At 38.2% G+C, this 20,324-nt stretch overlaps 1 protein-coding gene across 1 annotated transcript in view; it reads right to left on the bottom strand.

The window, feature by feature from the left end:
- Positions 1-637: 637 nt before the first annotated feature.
- Positions 638-20,324, bottom strand: part of ANKRD50 (ankyrin repeat domain containing 50) — a 43,826-nt gene continuing 24,139 nt past the window's right edge. The window contains exons 3-5 of the mRNA XM_050895745.1: positions 18,098-18,327; positions 5,966-9,513; positions 638-3,624 (exon numbers count right to left, since the gene is read on the bottom strand). Coding sequence (XP_050751702.1) covers positions 5,969-9,513; positions 18,098-18,327 — 3,775 coding nt within the window. The 3' untranslated portion in view covers positions 638-3,624; positions 5,966-5,968. The remainder of the gene's footprint in view (positions 3,625-5,965; positions 9,514-18,097; positions 18,328-20,324) is intronic.

The following is a 20,324-nucleotide window of genomic DNA, read 5'->3' as shown; positions in this document are numbered from 1 at the left end:
GTGTGAACCAGAATACACGGAGGTAAACCTGAACCATCATTTGCAGAAGGCACAGCCAAACTCTTCCTTCACACTCAGGAACTCCCTGCAGAGAAATCATGATGGGTATATAATCTAAAGCAGAAGTGAGACAAGATCACAGGGGCAAATGGGATTATTGCAATGACTGGGAAACTTCTCTCTCCTACTTTTTTTAAAAAAAAAGTTCTAGAAAAATGAGTAGCCACCATCAGTAAGCGAGCTTTTGCTTAAACTGAAAATGCTACAGAGAAACACTGATCAAAGAGATAACGAACAAATACCATTTGAAGTGGTCAAGAACTTACAGCAACTGAAATACTGAATTTATTGGCCCTCCTGGTATATTCGGTATATAATGGTCATTTTAAACAAACATGCAGTGAATTTTCTCCTGCAAATGCTCAGGGTTGACTCAGATTAACCTGAGAAAGGTTAATGATAAGTGATAAGCAGGGTCATAGGAATTAACGTCGGGGTCTGAGTTTTGCTAGCCTAGACTCCCTACTGGACACGTACATTGTGTTTCATTAAGTACTACACAAACGTTAATCAGGTTTAATAACCTTTTCCCGAGATGTCCCAGGAAACGAGGTAGTAAAATTAAAACAGCTAGATGTCTGCTGAAAAGCAAATATATTTATTATGCACTTTCATATACACAGGGTTTTTCGCTTAATATAATACAAGGAATAAAATAAAAATTTTACAATGCGAAATTCATTCAATGTACATTAAAGGCTATTTACAATCCACTCCAGGAAAAACAGTCTATCTGCAAACCAAGTTAACTGAGGAGTTCAGATGGGGAATACTAAGCATAACAGACATTTGCATAGCAGAGTAACTGATGAGGGAAAATACCTTTTTATTTTTAAAGAAACGGCAATGTTTTCAATACTGATCACAGAGAAGACAAAAATGCATCAACTGTGCCTCTGTATCTCTTAACGCATTTCTCTTCTGAAGAGTTTCTCCACATGCATACAGTATTGATATCCGCGCCCACAAAACAGTCTTTTTCCCTAGCTCTCCCATCAAAAATTTTAGATGTCTTGTGGAGATGACCTTGGAAGGACCAGCGAAATGGGATGAAGAGAAACAGGATTCATGTTTTATTCAGGTTTTTTAGGTTGTGAGAACTGTTACACTGCCAGAAGAAACCGTGCTGAGTCACAGCTATGCAACTCCATTCACCGCCACTTGATTGTACAGATGTGAAAGAGCAGAGCAGAGCGAACAACGGGGGGAACAGCAACTTTTCTTTGTACGCAAAACCCTCACAAACGATGACATTAAAAATCACACGCAACAGCAACGTGGAATTACACAGACCTTCTGAGAAAGTTTTAAAGCAATTCATGCTCTGTTCAAAATCTGTAAGAACTGTCATTCTGAAAACATTTTCAACAGGTCTGCTTTCTGCTGATTTGGATATAAGGTTTTCCCAGCAACTGTTTCAAATGTAAATATTATTCACACAAAACCCATCAGGCTATCTATAAGTTGTGGCCCCTTGTGAAACTGGCCATATTTTTACGTCCTCTGTCCACAAGGTGCAATTAATAACAACACAATAAAATTAAATAAATATAATCCCAATGACAGTCAAGGTCAGTAGAAAAACGTCGGCATTCAGGGATCCCTTTCTACAGAACAAAACACATATCTAATAACTAAGAAAAGCTGTATTCGTGCACAGTATTGCAAATGTACTATACTTGAGGTTCGGAACACGTTTGCTGAGAACATTTTGGTACTTTCTCTTTACTGAGCCACTAATCCTCTTAAGGCCATTCTGCCAGACTCCTGTTATGTTTATTTTATAATTGTCCCACGGGGACAAGAAATTCAATACATGAAACATTCAGAATAATCAATATTGCCGTGTGTCAACTTTTAACATCTAATTTTACTATATGCTGAATGCCTGACTATAAAAGATTCTTTTTACATTTAGTAACAAGCAAATAAGAATGGAGGTGCAAGATATTAAAAAAAAAACGTTCTGATGATTGTTAATCATAACAAGAAGACACGGAGCCCTTTAGTGCCTCAGAATATGCACTACATATACATCCAGGGGCCGTTTATCGACGTTTAAGGATAGCCATACATCTAATTAATCCTCTATGAAAAATAACCTCAGCTTTCTATCATATTTGTGGAATGATCAGAATTCGAGTATGAAAAAGATGAAACCCAAGCCTTTAGAAGAAATACATACAAAAATAGGCTTATTTTCTAAAGAGCAAGGCTGTGTAATGGTGAATAGTAGAATATAGCTTGCATTTGTAGGAGAAAATAACCCACTTGTTTCATTTTATCACTCACAGAGCTGTGCAAGTAACATGTGCACATTCAAAGGAAAAATTCATACTGTTCACTTTCACAACAATGGCCTTGATTTTGCTCTCTTTCATATAAGTAAAATTCTTCTGCTGTAAGAGTGGGGAACCAGCTTTCCATTATCTGTAGATGGACTACCCAGACTGCCAATTAACCATGCTCCAGGTACAGAGATACTCACGCTGGCTCGACCTAATCCATCTGAAGCAGTAACCACATTCATACCAGTTTGTGCTTTAAAGAGTTATTGTCTCAGGACAGGGCTAACTCAGTAATCTCTGTACTCCCCAGACAACGGTATTACTAACCATTTGCTTTTCCACTGTACTCTCACTGTATATTCTCTCAGCCTCATTAACAAACCGTCTGTATTTCCCATGGTTCGTTTTACTGACATTCTCAATATAGTCCTTTACCTTGGAAAAAAGAAAGAGCTGTTTCTAACGTATAAAGCTACACATGAAAGCAGGATCAGACCTTTTACTTTAGCACCTAAAACATACCCATATCCAGTTACCTCATTACCATAACAATAACGGAGGCTATTTAAGATCAAGTGTCCAAGAGCAAATTTGCCTACTGCTTTCAGTGGTCACAGTCTGCCATCCAGATTTGCTGCTGTAGTACCAGACAGTGGATTTTGCCTCTTAGAAATCCCAAAGATACTGCAGATGGTCGCAGTCCGATTCCTTCGCTACCACTGAACAGCTATTACACAGACAGAACACACAAGTACAGTATTTATAAAATACTGTTACAAGACTTGTATTTCTGGAGAGAACTTTTTGAAGTACACAGGGAACTGACCATACATTACAACAATGCAAATGTGACAAAGTGTTTGCTTATTTTCTTTAGCCACAGGAAAATAAATACAAAAAGCACTGCCTTTCCATACACAGTTCACTGTGGCACATGCACCTCTACCAAGCGTTCTGGAATAGGAAATCAGAATTCCTTGTTCTTACCATTTTCAGCTGTTGTCAGGGAAATACAGCATATATCTTTCTGCAATTAAAAAAAGTGCTCATTCTGTGTATTAAATACAAAGTACACAAAATAAATTTTTGAAGCACAGAGGGTTATACTGAGAAGGCAGCCTGAAAATGTAGGCACGTTACAGTAATTAAGGTAACTGTACTGTAGTAATCACATTCTTGAATTTCTAGGTGGACTAAACAAGCATTGTATGCTTTCATCCCAGCCAGCTGACAAATCATTCGGAGCAGAAGCGCTTCTGTTCATCATGGAATTGGCCTAAAAGTACAAAATAAAAACATTAAGTTTTAAAATACCCCGTCGTACAAACAGTGTTGTCAGAAAGAGAGCTATATCATTTCTAATTGAAGTTAAAAGCACACAACAACATACCGACGGTGAAAAGTACTTCCTGCCTAACTCAAATCCCATGACTGATTCCCTGTGCTCTCTACCATTCAAAGCAGCTACAAGGTCCCCACAGCAGGAGAGCTTCCCGAACAGAGCTCAGAAGCGGCAGCCAGGGAAGGAAAGCCATTCCTCAGGTGCTCCGGTACAGTATTTCTGATCTGATTCTCCACAGGTGACTAATTTATTCACTGGTCAGGGAAATTACTGTTTTTGTGCTCGAGACTTGGCAAAAGAGGAGGTAAATTATAGCCTGTGCCAAGCAATTCATAATCCACACAAAATTGTTTTAAACTGCCATATTTAAAATGAAGCTATGAAAAATCTTTAGAGAAAAAGCAAAAGGAACCATTTAGTTATCTGTCACCTCATATGCTTAGCCACTTGCATAACCAAGTACTTCACAGAGAAAACCTCTGAATTTTCAATAAAGCACTATTTTTTCCAGGTAAAGCAAAGCCCAATTCGAGTTTTAAAATTGTATGTGGAATGTTCAAATCTTTTTACGTGCTTTGTTTATATTTTAAAATGAACAAAGACGGAAAATTCATCAAAACTAGTCTTTTGACGACAGGTCAGGTCAAATCAATACATCCTAGGTCAGAACCATACAATCGATTTACAATGAAGTGTAACATGAAAGCAAGCAATGAACATCAGGCACAGGTACATAACAGTTAGGAAATAGAATTCTTAATCATACATTTTAATATGTTTTATGGAGGCAGGAAAAAAATTACAAACAAATTTAAATCCTGTTTGGACATATTGTAGAACTGTGGGACTCTAAAGTCCTTTTGACTTTTATGAAGATTTAGAGCCCATTCTCTCTCACCTGCTTATTCCTCTCCATGCCTGCTCCTGTCATCCTGCCTCTTCACTTTCGCCTGCCCCACAGCTCATCTGACCCTTTGCTAATATTTGCATTTTACAAACGTGCAGGCTCTAGTATAAAGCTTTTTGAAACACTGTACTGTTTCAAATATTTTAATTTAACCAAGGAAACATCTTGGAGTCCTGCACAATATTCTAATGCTCTGCAATTCACAAGAGACCTCAGCTACTTCTAGAGAGATGCATTCCATTACAGTGAAATCCATTTCCAGGACATTTTGGGAAAAACCCTGCCTATGTGTTTTTGATAGCTGAAAAACCTCCCATTTGTGGATTCTGCACCACCTGTAATTGTCCTAGAAACCTGCAGTCTTTGATGACTTGCAGCAGAACAGAGTCAGCTAGCAAGAACATTCTTGTTCTAAGGAGCAGCAGTCTGATCTGTCAAAAATGCAGGATTTACACAAACAAAAAAATATGTTTTCAAAAATAAGCAAATAAGCAATAAGACATGCACATACATTTCATAAAAATGCTGCTTCTTTGAAATTCAAATAGAAAATATATTAATTATTAACACGTTCCCAATACCCTAAAAAAGATAAATCTCATTGGGAAGAGGGAGAAAAATAGTTCTATTTTAGCTGACTCACTGACAATTCAGGTCTGAAAAAGCTACATAAAATTCCCTTTTCAGCTTAAAATTCAGTACAGGAGAGAAAGTGAGAAATCTAAATGAACTCCACTGATTAAGAACTACAGAATGGTCAGAAAGTTGGTACCATAACATAGATGCTAATCTTGCTCTGAGGAATGCCATCTCTTATAGGTGGGTTACCTTCACAGTAACAGAAATATAAAAATCAAAGCTTTAGTGTAGTATTTTAACTTTTTAATATGTAGATAATTATGCTACTGAGATTTCACATTTAAAATCCAAATTCACAAAAGTGGTCGCCTGTAACTTACAAGAATCTTCAGAAGCTTCCTGAAAAGCATTTTTGTAAATAACGAAATAATTAGTGTATCTGAAAATACCACATATTAAAATTCCCAGCTGTCCTTATGTTTGAAAAGAAAATTCCAAATCAACGCTACATGAAACTTGCTGTTTTATTCAGTCACGTATCAATGACAGTGGGGTATGATTTGAGCAATCAGAACTCAACAGAAAATATGACGGTGATCCAATTCCTCTATGGTTGATGCTTTTAAACGACAGCAAAGCAAATACTTGTCAGGTTAAGATTTTAACAATCATGGCTTTCATTAAGAAAGCAAGTATGATGATAAATGACAATGACATGTAATTTTAGCGTATTTAAAATGCACATGATGAAATATACGCATTTGCTTCCTTTCTGACTGGATAGGTTACCTTTTATAATGGTGTTTCCTTCTTGTAGTTGAAACTTGGGTCACTACCCTCGATCTGAAGTTTTAAGGCTTGCTTAAGGCTGAGTTCTGTCTCTGCGGGAGGATAGCCTTCCAGTACTTCCTGATGCCCTCTATCCTGCACTGTTCGTGGGACAGAAACCCTACCAAGAAAAACCTGATTGCTCTGAAGATGGTAATTTGGATTCGTCATAATTCCATTTCTCTTCTTCTGCTCTCCACTCTGTTGGTGAATTAGGAACTGTTGCTGAGATCGACCAACTTCTTGTTGAGCTGGCGGGACCAAAATTTTGCACTGTGGCTCTGCCGGCATCGATTTAAGTGGCACACTTGTCCCAGATTTGGCCATAGGTACTCGTTTATCAAACTGAGTCATTTCATACTCTAATACTTTTGGTTGACAGGAACTACTTTGTTTTATTTTTTTTCCAGCTGACCCAGATTTGCTGGAGTTGTCCGTTTTCCCCCCTTTGTTAGCTTTAGTTGATTTCAAACTAGGTTTTACTTGGCTCCATTCAAATTCACTACTTGGTGAATTATGATTTTGACTTAGGGAATGAGTTGTGGAAGAAGGAGAAACAATAGACTGCCTACTTCTGCTGCGTGGCAGGGAGTGCTGCTGTATTTGCTCTGTGAATGACAGGCTGTGGAAACTATCAATGGGCACTGTCTGAGCAGTCGCAGTCGACGACGTGGTGCGGAGAGAAGAATTTTTGGAACTTTTCAGGGAATTATTTGATAAAGATGACTTCTGACGGTCAACCGTAGAATCAGGTGACTCTGAAGGAGAACTGAAGGCATGAGCAGGCCCATTAGATAAGCCACGCATACTAGGCTGCATATCTCCGCCAGTACTCCCTGAACTATTTGACTTCATTGTTAATGACTGCATTTTAGAGGAGACTGACTGTAAGGGTTTTTGCTCCATTGTGTGGACTGGAGACGGAGTGCAACCATTCAGAGTAGATGCACCATATTTTTCCAGTAATTTAATAATCTGAGAGTGTCCATTTTTAGCTGCAACACGCATAGCAGTGCGCCCAAACTGGTCGGCATGATTTGGATCAGCACCATGCTCCAGTAATATTTGAACAACGTCTATGTGCCCTTCTTGGGCCGCAATGCAGAGTCCAGTAGCACCTTGATTACATGTATGGTCAACCAGAGCTCCATGCTCAATGAGAAGCTGCACTACCTTCACATGACCTTGCCATGCAGCAGACTGCAAAGCAGATCTCTTCTCATTATCTGCAGCATTCACATCAGCATGGTACGTTATCAGCACCTGTACCATCTCCAAATGGCCCTGCCAGCAGGAAACATGGAGTGCTGTTCTTCCTTCAGCATCGCTTGCTTCTACGTTTGCACCGTTTTCTAAAAAATACTCAGCCATCGTAAGCTGGTTTTCTAATGCTAAGATATAAAGTGTTGGCCGGCCATCAGCATCTTTGTAGTTTACATCTGCACCGTGGCTGAGCAGTAATTCAACTATATCTCTGTGACCTTCTAAAGCAGCAACCCGGAGAGCATTTCTCCCATCATAGCCTCTCTGATCAATGTTGGACTTATTTTCCAGTAATATCTGCACACAATCATAGTGACCTTCTTGTGCAGCTAATATGAAAGGTATACGTCCATCATTATCAATTTCATTTGTTCTAGCACCTTGTTCTATAAGAGCTTCACATATCAACCTGTGACCTTCAAAAGCTGCCATATGCAAAGGTGTCCAGCCTGCATCATCTCTATGATTTTCATCTAGCCCCCTGTCCAGCAGAGTCCGTACTACTTCAACATTGCCTTGTGCAGAGGCTATGCTCAGAACCGTTCTCCCTTCACTATCAATGCTATCAACAGCTGCACCCCAAAATAAGAGAGTATTTACAACTGAAGCGTGGCCCATGGAGGCTGCTGCCAGAAGAGGCGTACGACCATTGTTGTCTGTGTGATCAACATCAGCTCCTCCTTCTAGAAGCAGATCAACAACATCTACGTGTCCTTCATAAGCAGCTACCAGCAGTGGAGTCATGCCGTCTTTATCACAATGGTCAACTTCAGCACCACGGTCAATTAGAAGACTAACCACTGAGGCATGTCCCTTACTGGCTGGTACACAAAGCGCAGCGACAGACAGCGCAGTCCTTCCATCCACATCCTCATGGTTTACCTCTGCACCATGATCCAGCAGGTGCTCCACGATCTCTTTATGCCCCATGTACGCGGCTGCAATCAACGCTGTTCTGCCCTCATTATCAGCTTTATTAACTTCAGCACCATGTTGAAGCAGATTCAGCACGATATCTTCATGTCCTCCCCAAGCTGCTGCTCTCAGCGCTGTTCGACTATCAGCATCTGCACAGTCCACTTTGACTCCAGCATAAAGGAGTGCAGAAACGACCTCTGTGTGCCCACCCCACGCTGCAGATCGCAATGCCGTCCAGCCATCATGATCAGTGTGATTAACATTAGCCCCACATCCGATCAAGCAATTGACAACCTTGGTATGTCCCTGCCGAGCAGCTAAGGTAAGTGCTGTTTGCCCATGAGTATCTTCTATCTCTAAATCTGCTCCCCTTGAAACCAGTAAGTTAACGACATCGAGATTGCCGCTGTACGCTGCATTGGTCAAGAGCGTTCTCCCATTGGAATCGCACTGGTTTACTGATGCTCCGTTGTCTAACAAGGTGCGAATGGAATCTTCTCTCTCCAGAGCCTGCCGAACAATGCAAGACGTGCGGTCATCTTCACTGTTGACGTGAGCACCAGCTTTTACCAGCAGCTGTAATACTTCTTGTTCTTTAGGAATCAAGGTTGACAGGGAGTCTTTGACAGGTGTGCCGTTCCATATCATCCATAAAGCCAGCTCTGAAGTCTCTAGCTGTAAATTTGAATTAATTAGATGCAATGCAAACTCTTGAGCTTCTAACGGTGTTAAATCCTTTGCTCGGCAAGTGTAACTCATTGCCAGCATTCTGTGTCCCTCTGCTGCATTGCACAAGTATTTCTGCGTACAGTGCTTTACATCTAGCAACCATTCTGCAAAACTGTAATGAAACAAGATTTTTGTATTTCCAAGTCCATCAATAAGGACTTTTGACAGGACATCCAATTTGCGTTGAAAGTCTTCCATCGTCAATGTCATATTTTTGGTCCACACTGCATGATACAATTCCGTCGTGGTTAACGGCCTACAGGCTGCAAGAATTACATTAAGAATAGGCTGGACTTTTGCAAATTGTTTTCTCACAAAAAGTCTCTGACAGAGCCAAAGGTACAGGCCATTTAACGTTCCCGGAATATCACGGATCTCTCGTAACATAATAAAATTCTCCACAACTCCATCTAGGACACGTTCCAGATACAAAAAGCAACCGCTGCTTTTGATGTGAAGCTGATTCAGCATTTCTGCAGTTTCTTTTGTGAGGTGTTGTCTCAGTGCTTCTTCCTGATCTAAACGATGCAGAATATATTGTTGCACATCTTTCACAATATAAGCTTTTCGTAGATCATCCAGACTTATTTTTCGAAAACCTATTAAAAAGGAAGAAAGTTGTTATTATTTCTGATCTAGTTTTGCTTAACTCAATGTTAAAAAAATTAAATGAAAGACCGACATTTCTAGGTAGGGAACACCCACAATAATACACTTTGTGTGTACACATAGCGAATGTAAATTAATAATAATAGCAGAGGACTTTGATAATAGACACATTTTTATCACCATCTACTATAAGAAGAAATACATGCTACTAATGAAGAAAATTTTAAAAATCAATTTGGATCAGGCATTGTGTGTCTACCTTGGACAATACTAAACACCTAAGCAAAACCACCAGAACTGCAACCAAAATAAGATTATTAAGTATTATTATTAAAGGAATAAGCCCTTCTCCAATGTGGTTAACAATGGAATTCCAAATAATTTTCAGCTATTTAGATTAAGACAAGTATTATATTAATATAATTATAGAAGAGGTTATTCACACCTGGTATACACCAGGTATTCACCATATGCATGATGAAATGTACATAAATCACTAACTTGATCACCTTAGTTTCTTTTAAAAGCTTTTATGATATAGGAGAGACAGACACTCAAAAATAGTTTTAAATATCTCTACACCTCTGTGCACTGAAAATTACCTACTTTTTTTCAAGTAAGGACTGAGTTTTAGATAAACACCCCGGTTCTTTGCTAGGTGACTCATCGTATAAGGAAACAGGTTCTCATAGTCATATGATCTCATTGTTTTTCTAACCTGTTTACTCTTTAGAGGAAAAACGGAAATTATTTCATACATGCATGCTGTGTACATCTCCTCCCTACACGCGTACACATACTCCCCCCCCCATCCCAAAGGAAATAACGCTATTCTCAGCAGCACATGTGAAGAAGTCCCTAGGGCAACCTCAGTGGCTGTAAGGCTCTCAGGAATGAGGCGGAATGAAGATATAGTTGTACGGACTACATGGCTATCTCTGTCATTTAAAACATTTGCTTTGGTAGTGCCAAGTTAAGCATTCGATGAAGACCTACCCTCTTTGATTAATGACACATTACCTTGTTTGAATACTACTTTTCCGGAAGCTACGGGAAAACCGCAGAGGTCACAGACACAGCAGCTTGAACTACTGTGTTTTAGGCCAGAACTGTACCTCACTTCTCCAGGGACAGGCTGTAATCTCTTCCTCCAGTGTAGCAGACTGCACACATTTCCTTACACTCAGCTCAGCTGGTCATAAAAAACCCCCCAATTTTGCTTTTCAAACCAAAGCAGTTACTAACCTCCAAATTATATTGAAGGAAAAGCAACCACAGAGCAACGCATTCAATGCAATTTTGGCCCCATCTCCATGGAACAAATAATTTTAAGTGAGACTCTGAAGAATGCTACTTTCAGATCTATGTCCTCATTGTATTTAAACATTCTGTGGATCAAACCGCTCAGTCTGTGAGGTTGTTCTGACTGAAAATTCAGCCTGATAACAGCTGTGTTTTTTGTTCCCGAGTGTCTTTAGCAGAGGTTCTGAATGTCACACTAAACTCACTCTGTTAATTGTTTAGTCTACATGAGCATTGTACAAACACAACAGATTAGAACTGAGAGGCAAACTATGGCAGTGTTACTAAAATATTTCTGCTTCCCTTATTAATTATGGCAGCATTACAAATCTAACAGGACTAAATCAATAGAATACCTAAACCAAAATCATGCTTCTCCGCCCCCCAAAAATCACTGGATAGGACACTTTTGCACAGTCACTTCTCAGGCTAAGACACACTAATAAGTTTGTCTACTTGAAGATTTTTGAATGAGAAGGCCAGGAGGCAGAAAATAATTATTTTGGGGGGATCTTTCTCCATTCCACAGAGACTTTTCCCCCCCCCCCCCTCAAAAGAAACACAGAACCATCTTTATCCACCATAACCTGTCACAACTTCTAGCAATGTCCTAACCTGACCTGCAGAATGGCATAATTCGTCGATTTACTATGTATTTGATTAAAATATTCTGTATGTAACTTTGTAAAGCCCTTAATTCTTGTGCATAAGCCAAATAAGAAACTTTGCTGAGTAAGAACAGACAGTGCCCTGTGATTCTGCAGATCCCAAGCTTCCACTTCAAGTGAAAGGCTGTTTCTAGGTTACGATCCTTCAGAAGATACAGAAGTGAAAACAGAGGCATTAAAAACAGGGCATTGCTTGGTGCATGCATTCACCATCGTATGCATACACAGAGCTGGAATCAGACACAAGCGTGCCTTTGGCTGTCTCGTGTGTGCAGGGAACAGCTCTGTTTTGCTCAATTCAGAGCAAATGCAACCACCGCATTCACTCACCTTCCAGTTCTTTGAACGTCTCTGCTTCTCCTAGTACAGATTTGTACCTGTCACTTGGCTGAATGCGAATAGGTACAGAGCTCTGCAAACTCCTCCTCAATGTCTTTAGTCATAAGTGACGCTGCTCACAACATCCCCAATCTCTCACATTAATCCCATGCCCACATCCTTCCTTCCAATATATATCTGCATATGTAAGTTATTTTTCTTTTTAAATTACTCAAGTGTTTTTTCAGTTTTTACAGTAGTTGATTTCATTTCCCCCCAACGACAAAACCCCTGATTGACTCACATGACAGCAATCCTGAGATTTCAGCTCATGTTCAGTGTTGCCTGACTAATGACTACACTTCACCTCCCTTGACTCCCAGCCTTCACATGAAAACTTGCAGACTGATAACTGTTTAAGTATCTCAGTCCCTGTACATGTGCTTCAAAAGCAAGACTCTTGCTTATCCTGCAATGTTCTTTGAATATCAATTTTCATTTTGCTTCCCAAAATGGGTGGGAAAGTGAACAAACCCATTTTGGATGTGGCAAAAACCCCGCCAAGCCCTCCAAAAAAAGTAACAAAGGAAGGGTTTGTGTGTTTGGGGTTTTTTTCCCCCGTTTAAATGAGGCTGTATCATTACTTTGTTCCATATTAGGGTTAAAAATACTGCCCTACTCGGTACTTACCTGAAACATACCAAATGTCTTAAGCACTTCAGCCAAGCAAATAAATTTCAGAAGACTTCAGAGCAGTGAATATTTAAGAAGTCAGTAATTTAAACAATTTGATTAGCTGATGTTCATGGAAGCTAAAAATTGCTTCTTTTCTTTTGCAATATTTCCAAATATTCCTTGTTAATGAGATCCTGTACATCGTATCTGAAGACAAGTTTGTATAGCAAGAAGCACACTACACTTACACAGATCTTCACACAACCCAGGGACAATATGCTCTTTAAGGGCTGGGATGAACAAACTGCCATTGTAGCAGACTTTTGAGCAGAAATAGGTTGTTAATTTTAACCACTGCACCACACCATACTATAATAAGCAAATAATTCAAAAAAGGCCTTATAGATAGATTTTTTTTTTTTTTTTTAAATCTCAAATTCTTGTTGCTAGCTTGAAGGAAGAAAACAAAGCCATGTTTTTTTGCCCAAACGTCTATCTAAATGAGGTCATTTTACAATTCCAAACAAAGATCCTGCAAACTTGCTTTTCAACCTTACCAGATACAATAAGTCACTTTCATGGACAAGCAGCACCAAAACATTAAGAGAAAGCTCATTTTGTTTCAGATGCATTCCCATGAACTACTTAAGCTCAGCAAAACAGGACTGCAGTAGACAGAACTTGCAGTCCCACGACCCTGCTTTTTGCATTGTTAAAATTTTTCTTACAACACATCCCTTTCAACCCAATGGGAGCTCCAATATGGATTTTCCTGATTTATTAAATTCCTCGCAGTTCTGTAAACAAATGAGTTCCAAATGTATTTCTTGGCAAGATCTAGGGTCACTCAAAGGGAAAAAAAAAGAAAAGAAAAAAACCCGTATCTTGGCTATATAAATACTTCTACAGTATGTCAACCTTTTCAAAGTTTAATAATAAAAAATAAGCTATTAACTACCAGGTTCCAGTAAATACTTAAAAATATCCTTCTACTTTCATATCTTTAAATACATTTACATAAGTAAATTACAAAAGTTTTAAATACATTTTAACATATTTCATTTAACGGAATTGTTAACTTTAAAGTAATCTAAACGATTAAAAACATGGCAATGTTTTGGCATTAATAATTTACACTGCTGATCTAAACATATACTGAATTAGGTATTTCTATGGCCATTTACGCACACCTGCTCAAAAAGAATAACGTATCCAGCAGAGTAAAACGCACCTGAAAACTGAAGCAGGACACTTAGCTTTTAGTGCATCTGCAGTATCCTATGCATTACAAATTTCACTGCATCTACGCCAGATGCTAAGAGACACTGAGGCTGAAATCTGCTGCTCTCACTGGTCCGTGTGACCAGTATCATGTTTTCAAAGTGGTAATCAGAAGAAAGTGGTAATGAGAAGAAAGGAAACAGTAATTAAAAGCTCCCAGTTTATTTCCTAAGCCTTCTAAATATTTTGCCAAAAACCAAACCAACAAATAAACTTTTTCAAAGCTTTAATATTATAGAAGTAAATTTTACAACTACATAAACATATTAAAATTATCTTTTATAGTAAAAATCCAACTCCCATAAAGACTTTAAAGTAACATGAAACTGCCCAAATAAATTCCAACCTACAATGAAAAATTAGAGGACAATTTAGATTTTTCTTTTTTGAAGCAATCTCTCCTGAAGTTGTCTCATGCCATTTATTTTCTGGAATGGCAGCTAATGAGAAAAGGTTCCATTCCAAATCAGGCAACTGATTTGATTTGGGGATTCAGCAATACGAGTACCTGAGTAGCTTCAATTACCAAACAGTATGAGTTTTCCGGGTGCAGAGAAGCTGGGTTGTGATTTTTTACTATATTTCTCTAAAGTTTTCCCATTTTTGCTTATTTTTTAATTTTAGGAAAGGTTTCAAGAAAAACAACCCTCCACATCTATTCAGACCAGAACTAGCAAACAGCAGAAATACAAGAAAGGCTTATGCTCCCAAGATTTCTAATTCAGAATAAGTTTGGATAAATATCAGCTCTTAATAATATCTGGCTGTCTGGAACTGAATGACAGATAAAAGGAAGAGTGAAAAATGAACGACATATTGTCTGCTTTTGCCTATGGATAAGTAGGTAAATGGAGCTTAAGCTGCCTCTGAGGCTAAACTGAACCCTTTCATGTCCACTTTTGATTCTTTTTATCGTAGTTTCCAGTATCTTTCGGGTCTCTAACATGAACTTTATTGAAACTACGGGTCCCTGAGATTTGACATCTGCATGGGCTGTACCACACTGGTGCACTCATGCCTCACACGAGAAGGAATTCTTTGGATGAATAATGTCAGTGTTTAATTGAGGGGTATAATCAAACCAGATGCCACAGATATTTGATTTATGTGTGTAACAAAAAAGGAGAAATTAAGTAAATGCCTATTAAAAAAAGCCTCTTGAAACCAATAAATAGAGCATTTGTACATATGCACTTTTGTTTATTTACCTTTATGCTGTTAATGAGAAATTATCTGCTTTTCACTCAAACTTATCTAAATAAAATTGCCTGATTTTAAAGTGCCTGAAGTTTTTAAACTAATATGATGGATCTTTAAAAAAGGAATTTAGTTTTGTAAGAACAACTGCTATGCTTTCAAGATTTAGCCTTATTTTAGAAGCAGCATTTTCATTAGCTAATTAGCTGAAGCATAAAAAAACCATTGTATGTTCTGTGCTACTTTCAGGTTAGAGGGCTTTTTCAGTTATTTAGAAATACAAGGAAACCTTTTCTAACATTATAATACAAAGACTGGAAAGACTGTGTTTAATGTAGCTGCTTGACTGTCCATACTTGTAGCCAAATGACAGCAAACGATGATGTGGGAAATAATGTGGATAATTATGGGCACAAGACAGAGAATTGTTAAATTCAGCAAAAAAGTCTGTAAGAAAAACAAAACAGGCATGATGTGGCAGTTGGTGACAGTGCACATGCAAGAGAAGGCAGGAGGACACGCATTATCTGTTCCCCTCCTTTTTCACTCAATTGCCTGGCTTTTGCTCACTGTGGAGGGTGACCGCAGACTCATGCAGGCATCATTTTACATTTGGTTCATATTTTTGAGGTTGTCTCTGCATCCACAAGAGGCAAAACCTTTTTTTCTCTCCCCTCCTCCTTTTTTTTTTTTTTAATTAATGAAAGCTGAGAATCTGAGTAAGGGGAAAAATCTGTAGCACATTGTGCTACTACAGAATCTGGGAATACAGAAGGGCCCAGAACACAAGCTGCTGCAGATGCAGGCACAACTATTCAACTTTCATAAATAAGTCACCAACAAAAGTGAAGGAACAAAGAGGACCAGAATAAACACCCCTCCTCCTTTTCTCATTCTTAGAGTGGTACGGATGATGTATTCACGACTGGCAGTGGCAAGATGACAGTGGATGAGAAAGATTGGACTCTCTTTTCCACATCATCACTATTTTTGGCTAGGGAGATGCTTGCAGAACTCTCATCTGTACTGGACACCCAAAAAAGAGGATCGTCAGGTCCAGGCCACTGCAGCAATCCTGCTCCCAGTCATTGATAACACTGTCTGACAAACAGGTTTAGCTCTCATTTCAGCAGATATCTGGAGGAAGTTTTCACTGCATGAAAATTTTAAGTGAAAACTGATATAAACTGATTGTAAACAAGTTAATATTGGTTAATATATACTTTGTATTCTACTCTAAAATTTTCAGCAGAAAAAACTACAGATGTGACACATTTTCCTAAAATAATCCTAAAAGGATTCCAATGTATCTTACTAAGTTACAGTGAAACTGTTTTTTTTGTTCCAAATTAAATAAACATTTGAAGAAAATGTACAGTGATTATATTATCATTATGTTTGCAAACATCTGTTTGCTGGGAAATTGGAAGTATTAGAAATTCAGTACAATAGTGTCCTAGAGTGCAGTGCACACCATACACCATTTATTTCTTCAGTCACGAGTGCAAAAAATACTTATCGTTGATCTTGAATTCTGCCTGCCCACCAATTAAACAGCTTTATAAATTGGCTGGGCTAAAAGTAAACATTCAAATACCACAAAGGAGGAGAAGAGTTTGCCCCAGTAGAAGTGTTAATGACAATCTATCCTTTTCAGGCTAGAACCAGAAAAGAAATCAACATTATCTCAAGTTTTACAACACAAAGTTGTAATGTATCTGAAGTTAACAGAAGCTTCAGCCATGCTCCTCACATCCTCGCTATACCTTTCACAGACTTGAATATTGGCTGTAAACAGCAAAACCATCCAACAGTGTATTAAGCGGGCAGCCGTCACATTGGCTGTAATGTCACAGTTTTCTTTCATAGTGGATAAACCACCACTTCCTCCAAACAGACCCTAAAATTTCTTCTCAATTTGTATCCAATTATTTTGGGATTTATTCTTTCTTTGCTGTACCTTTTCCACAGTGAAGATGGGATTATAATACCACAAGCCAACTTCCTTTATGCTATTCATCAAGTCCTTCTCTGTGGAAATGAGAAATTAACTCATTCAAATTAAATTTATTTTAAAGGCATATCCATTAGTTCTGCTGATTTTTCCTGTCAGGAATTCCATCTGGAAACATACTTAGAAGACAACAGCAATTTTTTAGGACTAGTCTGAAACATTATATGATTCAATGGAAAGGAAATAAAACTGCTCTGAAGAAAGTTGTGTCTGTTTTTTTGGCAATGACAACGTGTCTAATCAGCCAAGCTTTGACAAAACTATTCCCATATGAACATCCAAAGGAGCCCTGTGAAGCTACCCCAAAGTTTCCTTTAGTTCTCACATACTCCCAAATACCAATCTTCATGTCTGCCACTGATTAATACAGAACTTCATTCCAAAATGCAATTATCCCATTGACCTTTTGCCACTGTGGAAACGAGCAAGCCTATGGGTCTATGTTCTATAATCACATTTTTGTCCTAATTGTGTCCTTAATACACATAGGCTTTATACATAGGCCTGGAATCCAGTCTAGATATTGCCCTTTATTAAATTTCAGAGAACTTCCAGTAACAATGTCATTACAGTGAAGAAATATTCTCATGACACAGTAAAGCCTGGATGAAGAAGCTGTAAAGCCTTTTTTTACTGTGCAACCTTTGCCAAAAGTATACTCCAAGAATCCACATCTACATTGTTGCCCTCTCAAGTTCCACCTTCAAAGATTATTGCCCGCTTTCTGAAAATAAAGGGAGAGATTTTAATGGGAGATGAAACAAAATCTTTTGAGGTTGTAAGGAACGGGTGTATGCAGCTGACATACGTACTTACACATCACCTACGCTGTTTCAAAGCTTTTTAAAACTAGCAAAGCAAGAGGAAAACTCAAAGCAGCCACATTCTTTGCAGATGTATTGCAAAGACATAATTTACCTCTAAAATACTTGGCTGATTTAAGCTTTCTATAGTCCTCAGAAAACTGAAATGTGTGGTTTTTAGAATTACCATTTTTGTGATTGTCATTTTTTAGAACTAAGCATGCATCAGTGCTTTCAACCATCACCGAGGGTCTCGCAAATCCTACGTCTTAGTTACAGGCGCAGGTAACAAACACTTCCTATGCTCTGTACTCACCTGTAAACATTTTTGTAACAGCTTTACTCTGCTTGCGGGCAGAACACAGGAGAAGCAGCCAGGGAGGGAAGAACTCAAAGTGGCCAGCTAAAAGCTCCGCTATTGTTCCAGATAAACTTGTAGAAGTCTGTTCACCCTCGGAAACGTTACAGCCCTCGTCAACCGAATCTACGAGCAGGAAGAGGCTCTGCTGAGGGGGCTTCGTTCCCAAGAGAGGGAGCAGAATGCACCTGTAAGAAACACGAAACAAAATCAGCATTTTAAATACATTTAACAACACATTGACTATCACATAGTCATTCAAGTTGAAGCTATGATCAACTCAAAATGCAAAGTTACTTTTTAAACAGTCTAAGGAATTTTTTTAAATAGTTACCACAGAAAATACTGAGGTAGACTGACCTAACAGAAATAGAGATAGTTTGAACAGTCAGTGATGTAATTCTTGTTTAGGCAATATTACTTTTTAATGAACTTATAATTTATAATAATACTTTAAAATGATGTAAAGTTGTTCAAGGCTAGTTAGAAGACTTGGAAAAATGTTGCTTCACTAAGAAAGATGCTACTTGGCCTAGAGTTGAAGAACTTCATTACTGTTGTCTCTGCCAAAGCTGCTGTTATTGCTGTTATTATTGCTAGAAACTAATAGTGAACAATAGTTGGTCATGAAACAAAAATCTAAATAAAAGACACATGAAATATCAAAGCTCAAAGAGTTCAAGTCTGAATGAGTAACAGTTTTACAAAGAACGGAATTTCTGCCATACCTTCACAGATGGAATGCAAATTAATTTAGTAGCAGACTGAGGCATTTGGTAGTGACTTTGATGTATTAGTTCTTATTTCTATTGAAGCTGCCAAGTTCCTATTACTGGAAAAGGATTATCTGCATCCTCAGGATGCTAGCATCTATACCAACGCATCTGATTGTGCAGCTAAAAATCTCAAATTTGCATGTATTGTTGCCACCCTTAACAGTACTCCTTAAAAATATATCCAACTCTGCACTTACATGTATCTTTAAATAGCTACTACATAACTGTCATGCATCTATCCAGTGTTTCCACACTACGATACTATTTTTTGGGAAACTTGATAATGATTTAGGCCTGTAAGTTTCACTGACTAAATTATCTTTAAATACATTTGGTAAGTAAACTTTGACTTTATAGTAAAAAGATTCAGAAAATGAAATGAGGTGAGAAAAATACGTATCTAACCATTTACTCTCTTTTGTAGATTTGTTATTTGCACGTGTCCGGAAGGCATGCACATCATAAGTATTTTTTGTTTTACTCAAGACCATAATAATCTTTTTCCATTTGTTTTACTGAACAAATTTATCTTCAGAAGACTTTGGTCAACACATTATTACCTACCACGCAGTCAAATCAGAATATAGGCAAATCTTGCCTGTTAATGGAAGAGCGCAACCCACTTCAGAAATGATTTATAAGCCCTGTTAGTGGAAGGTTTGTTATTTTTTGGTTTTCTGAGAAAAATGCAAAATGGTGTCGAAACCAGGACAAATGGAAACAGAGTGGTGCACGTTTCATGTCTGACAGTAAAATCTAGCAGAGCAGACCAGGTGATCTATTACACTTGGAGAAATTTCCCCAAAGGTATAAAAAGAAAGTACAAAATACTTGTGTTCTAGAAGTATTCAGTATTAGATGGATTTAAAATCCCTAACACTCCCCCCCCCCCTTTTTTTTTTTCAGATGCACAAGACTACTGAGAATTCTTTGGTACTTCCACAGCTAGTTACTCTTTCAGAAGATGCCTGAAGTACAACTAAAGATCACTGTTCACTAAGCTGGGAAGTTAAGCAGCTACCAATTTACAGAACAGGAAATTAAAGTAGCCATAAGGTTAAAATTACTTTCCTAAGTGATGCCAATCCCACAATGAAAGGAGGCAGTTGAAAGTGACCACATTTTCCACTCCTTCCCCCACTAGAATCCTTGCCCCCTCAGCTATTTATGTCAAGGCATTTTCCCTGCAACATTTCTTTTTCTATCAAAATCAATTTTCTTTTCACATAGTTCTCTACATGAAATTACTTCTCGAGTATGAATGTTACTATGAGATATGAAGAAATGGTAACTGTATCTTAAATTAAAATCTCACTTAAAATCTGTGTGACCCTAACGAAATGCCTACAAAATATCTTAGGAGCATCCAACAATGTTCTTAAGTCAGTATTTACCTGTTGGGAATACCA

Source organism: Gymnogyps californianus, chromosome 4 (assembly GCF_018139145.2).
Source record: "Gymnogyps californianus isolate 813 chromosome 4, ASM1813914v2, whole genome shotgun sequence".
In the NCBI taxonomy this organism is placed as follows: Eukaryota; Metazoa; Chordata; class Aves; order Accipitriformes; family Cathartidae; genus Gymnogyps; species Gymnogyps californianus.
This window is presented reverse-complemented; position numbering and strand designations above follow the sequence as displayed.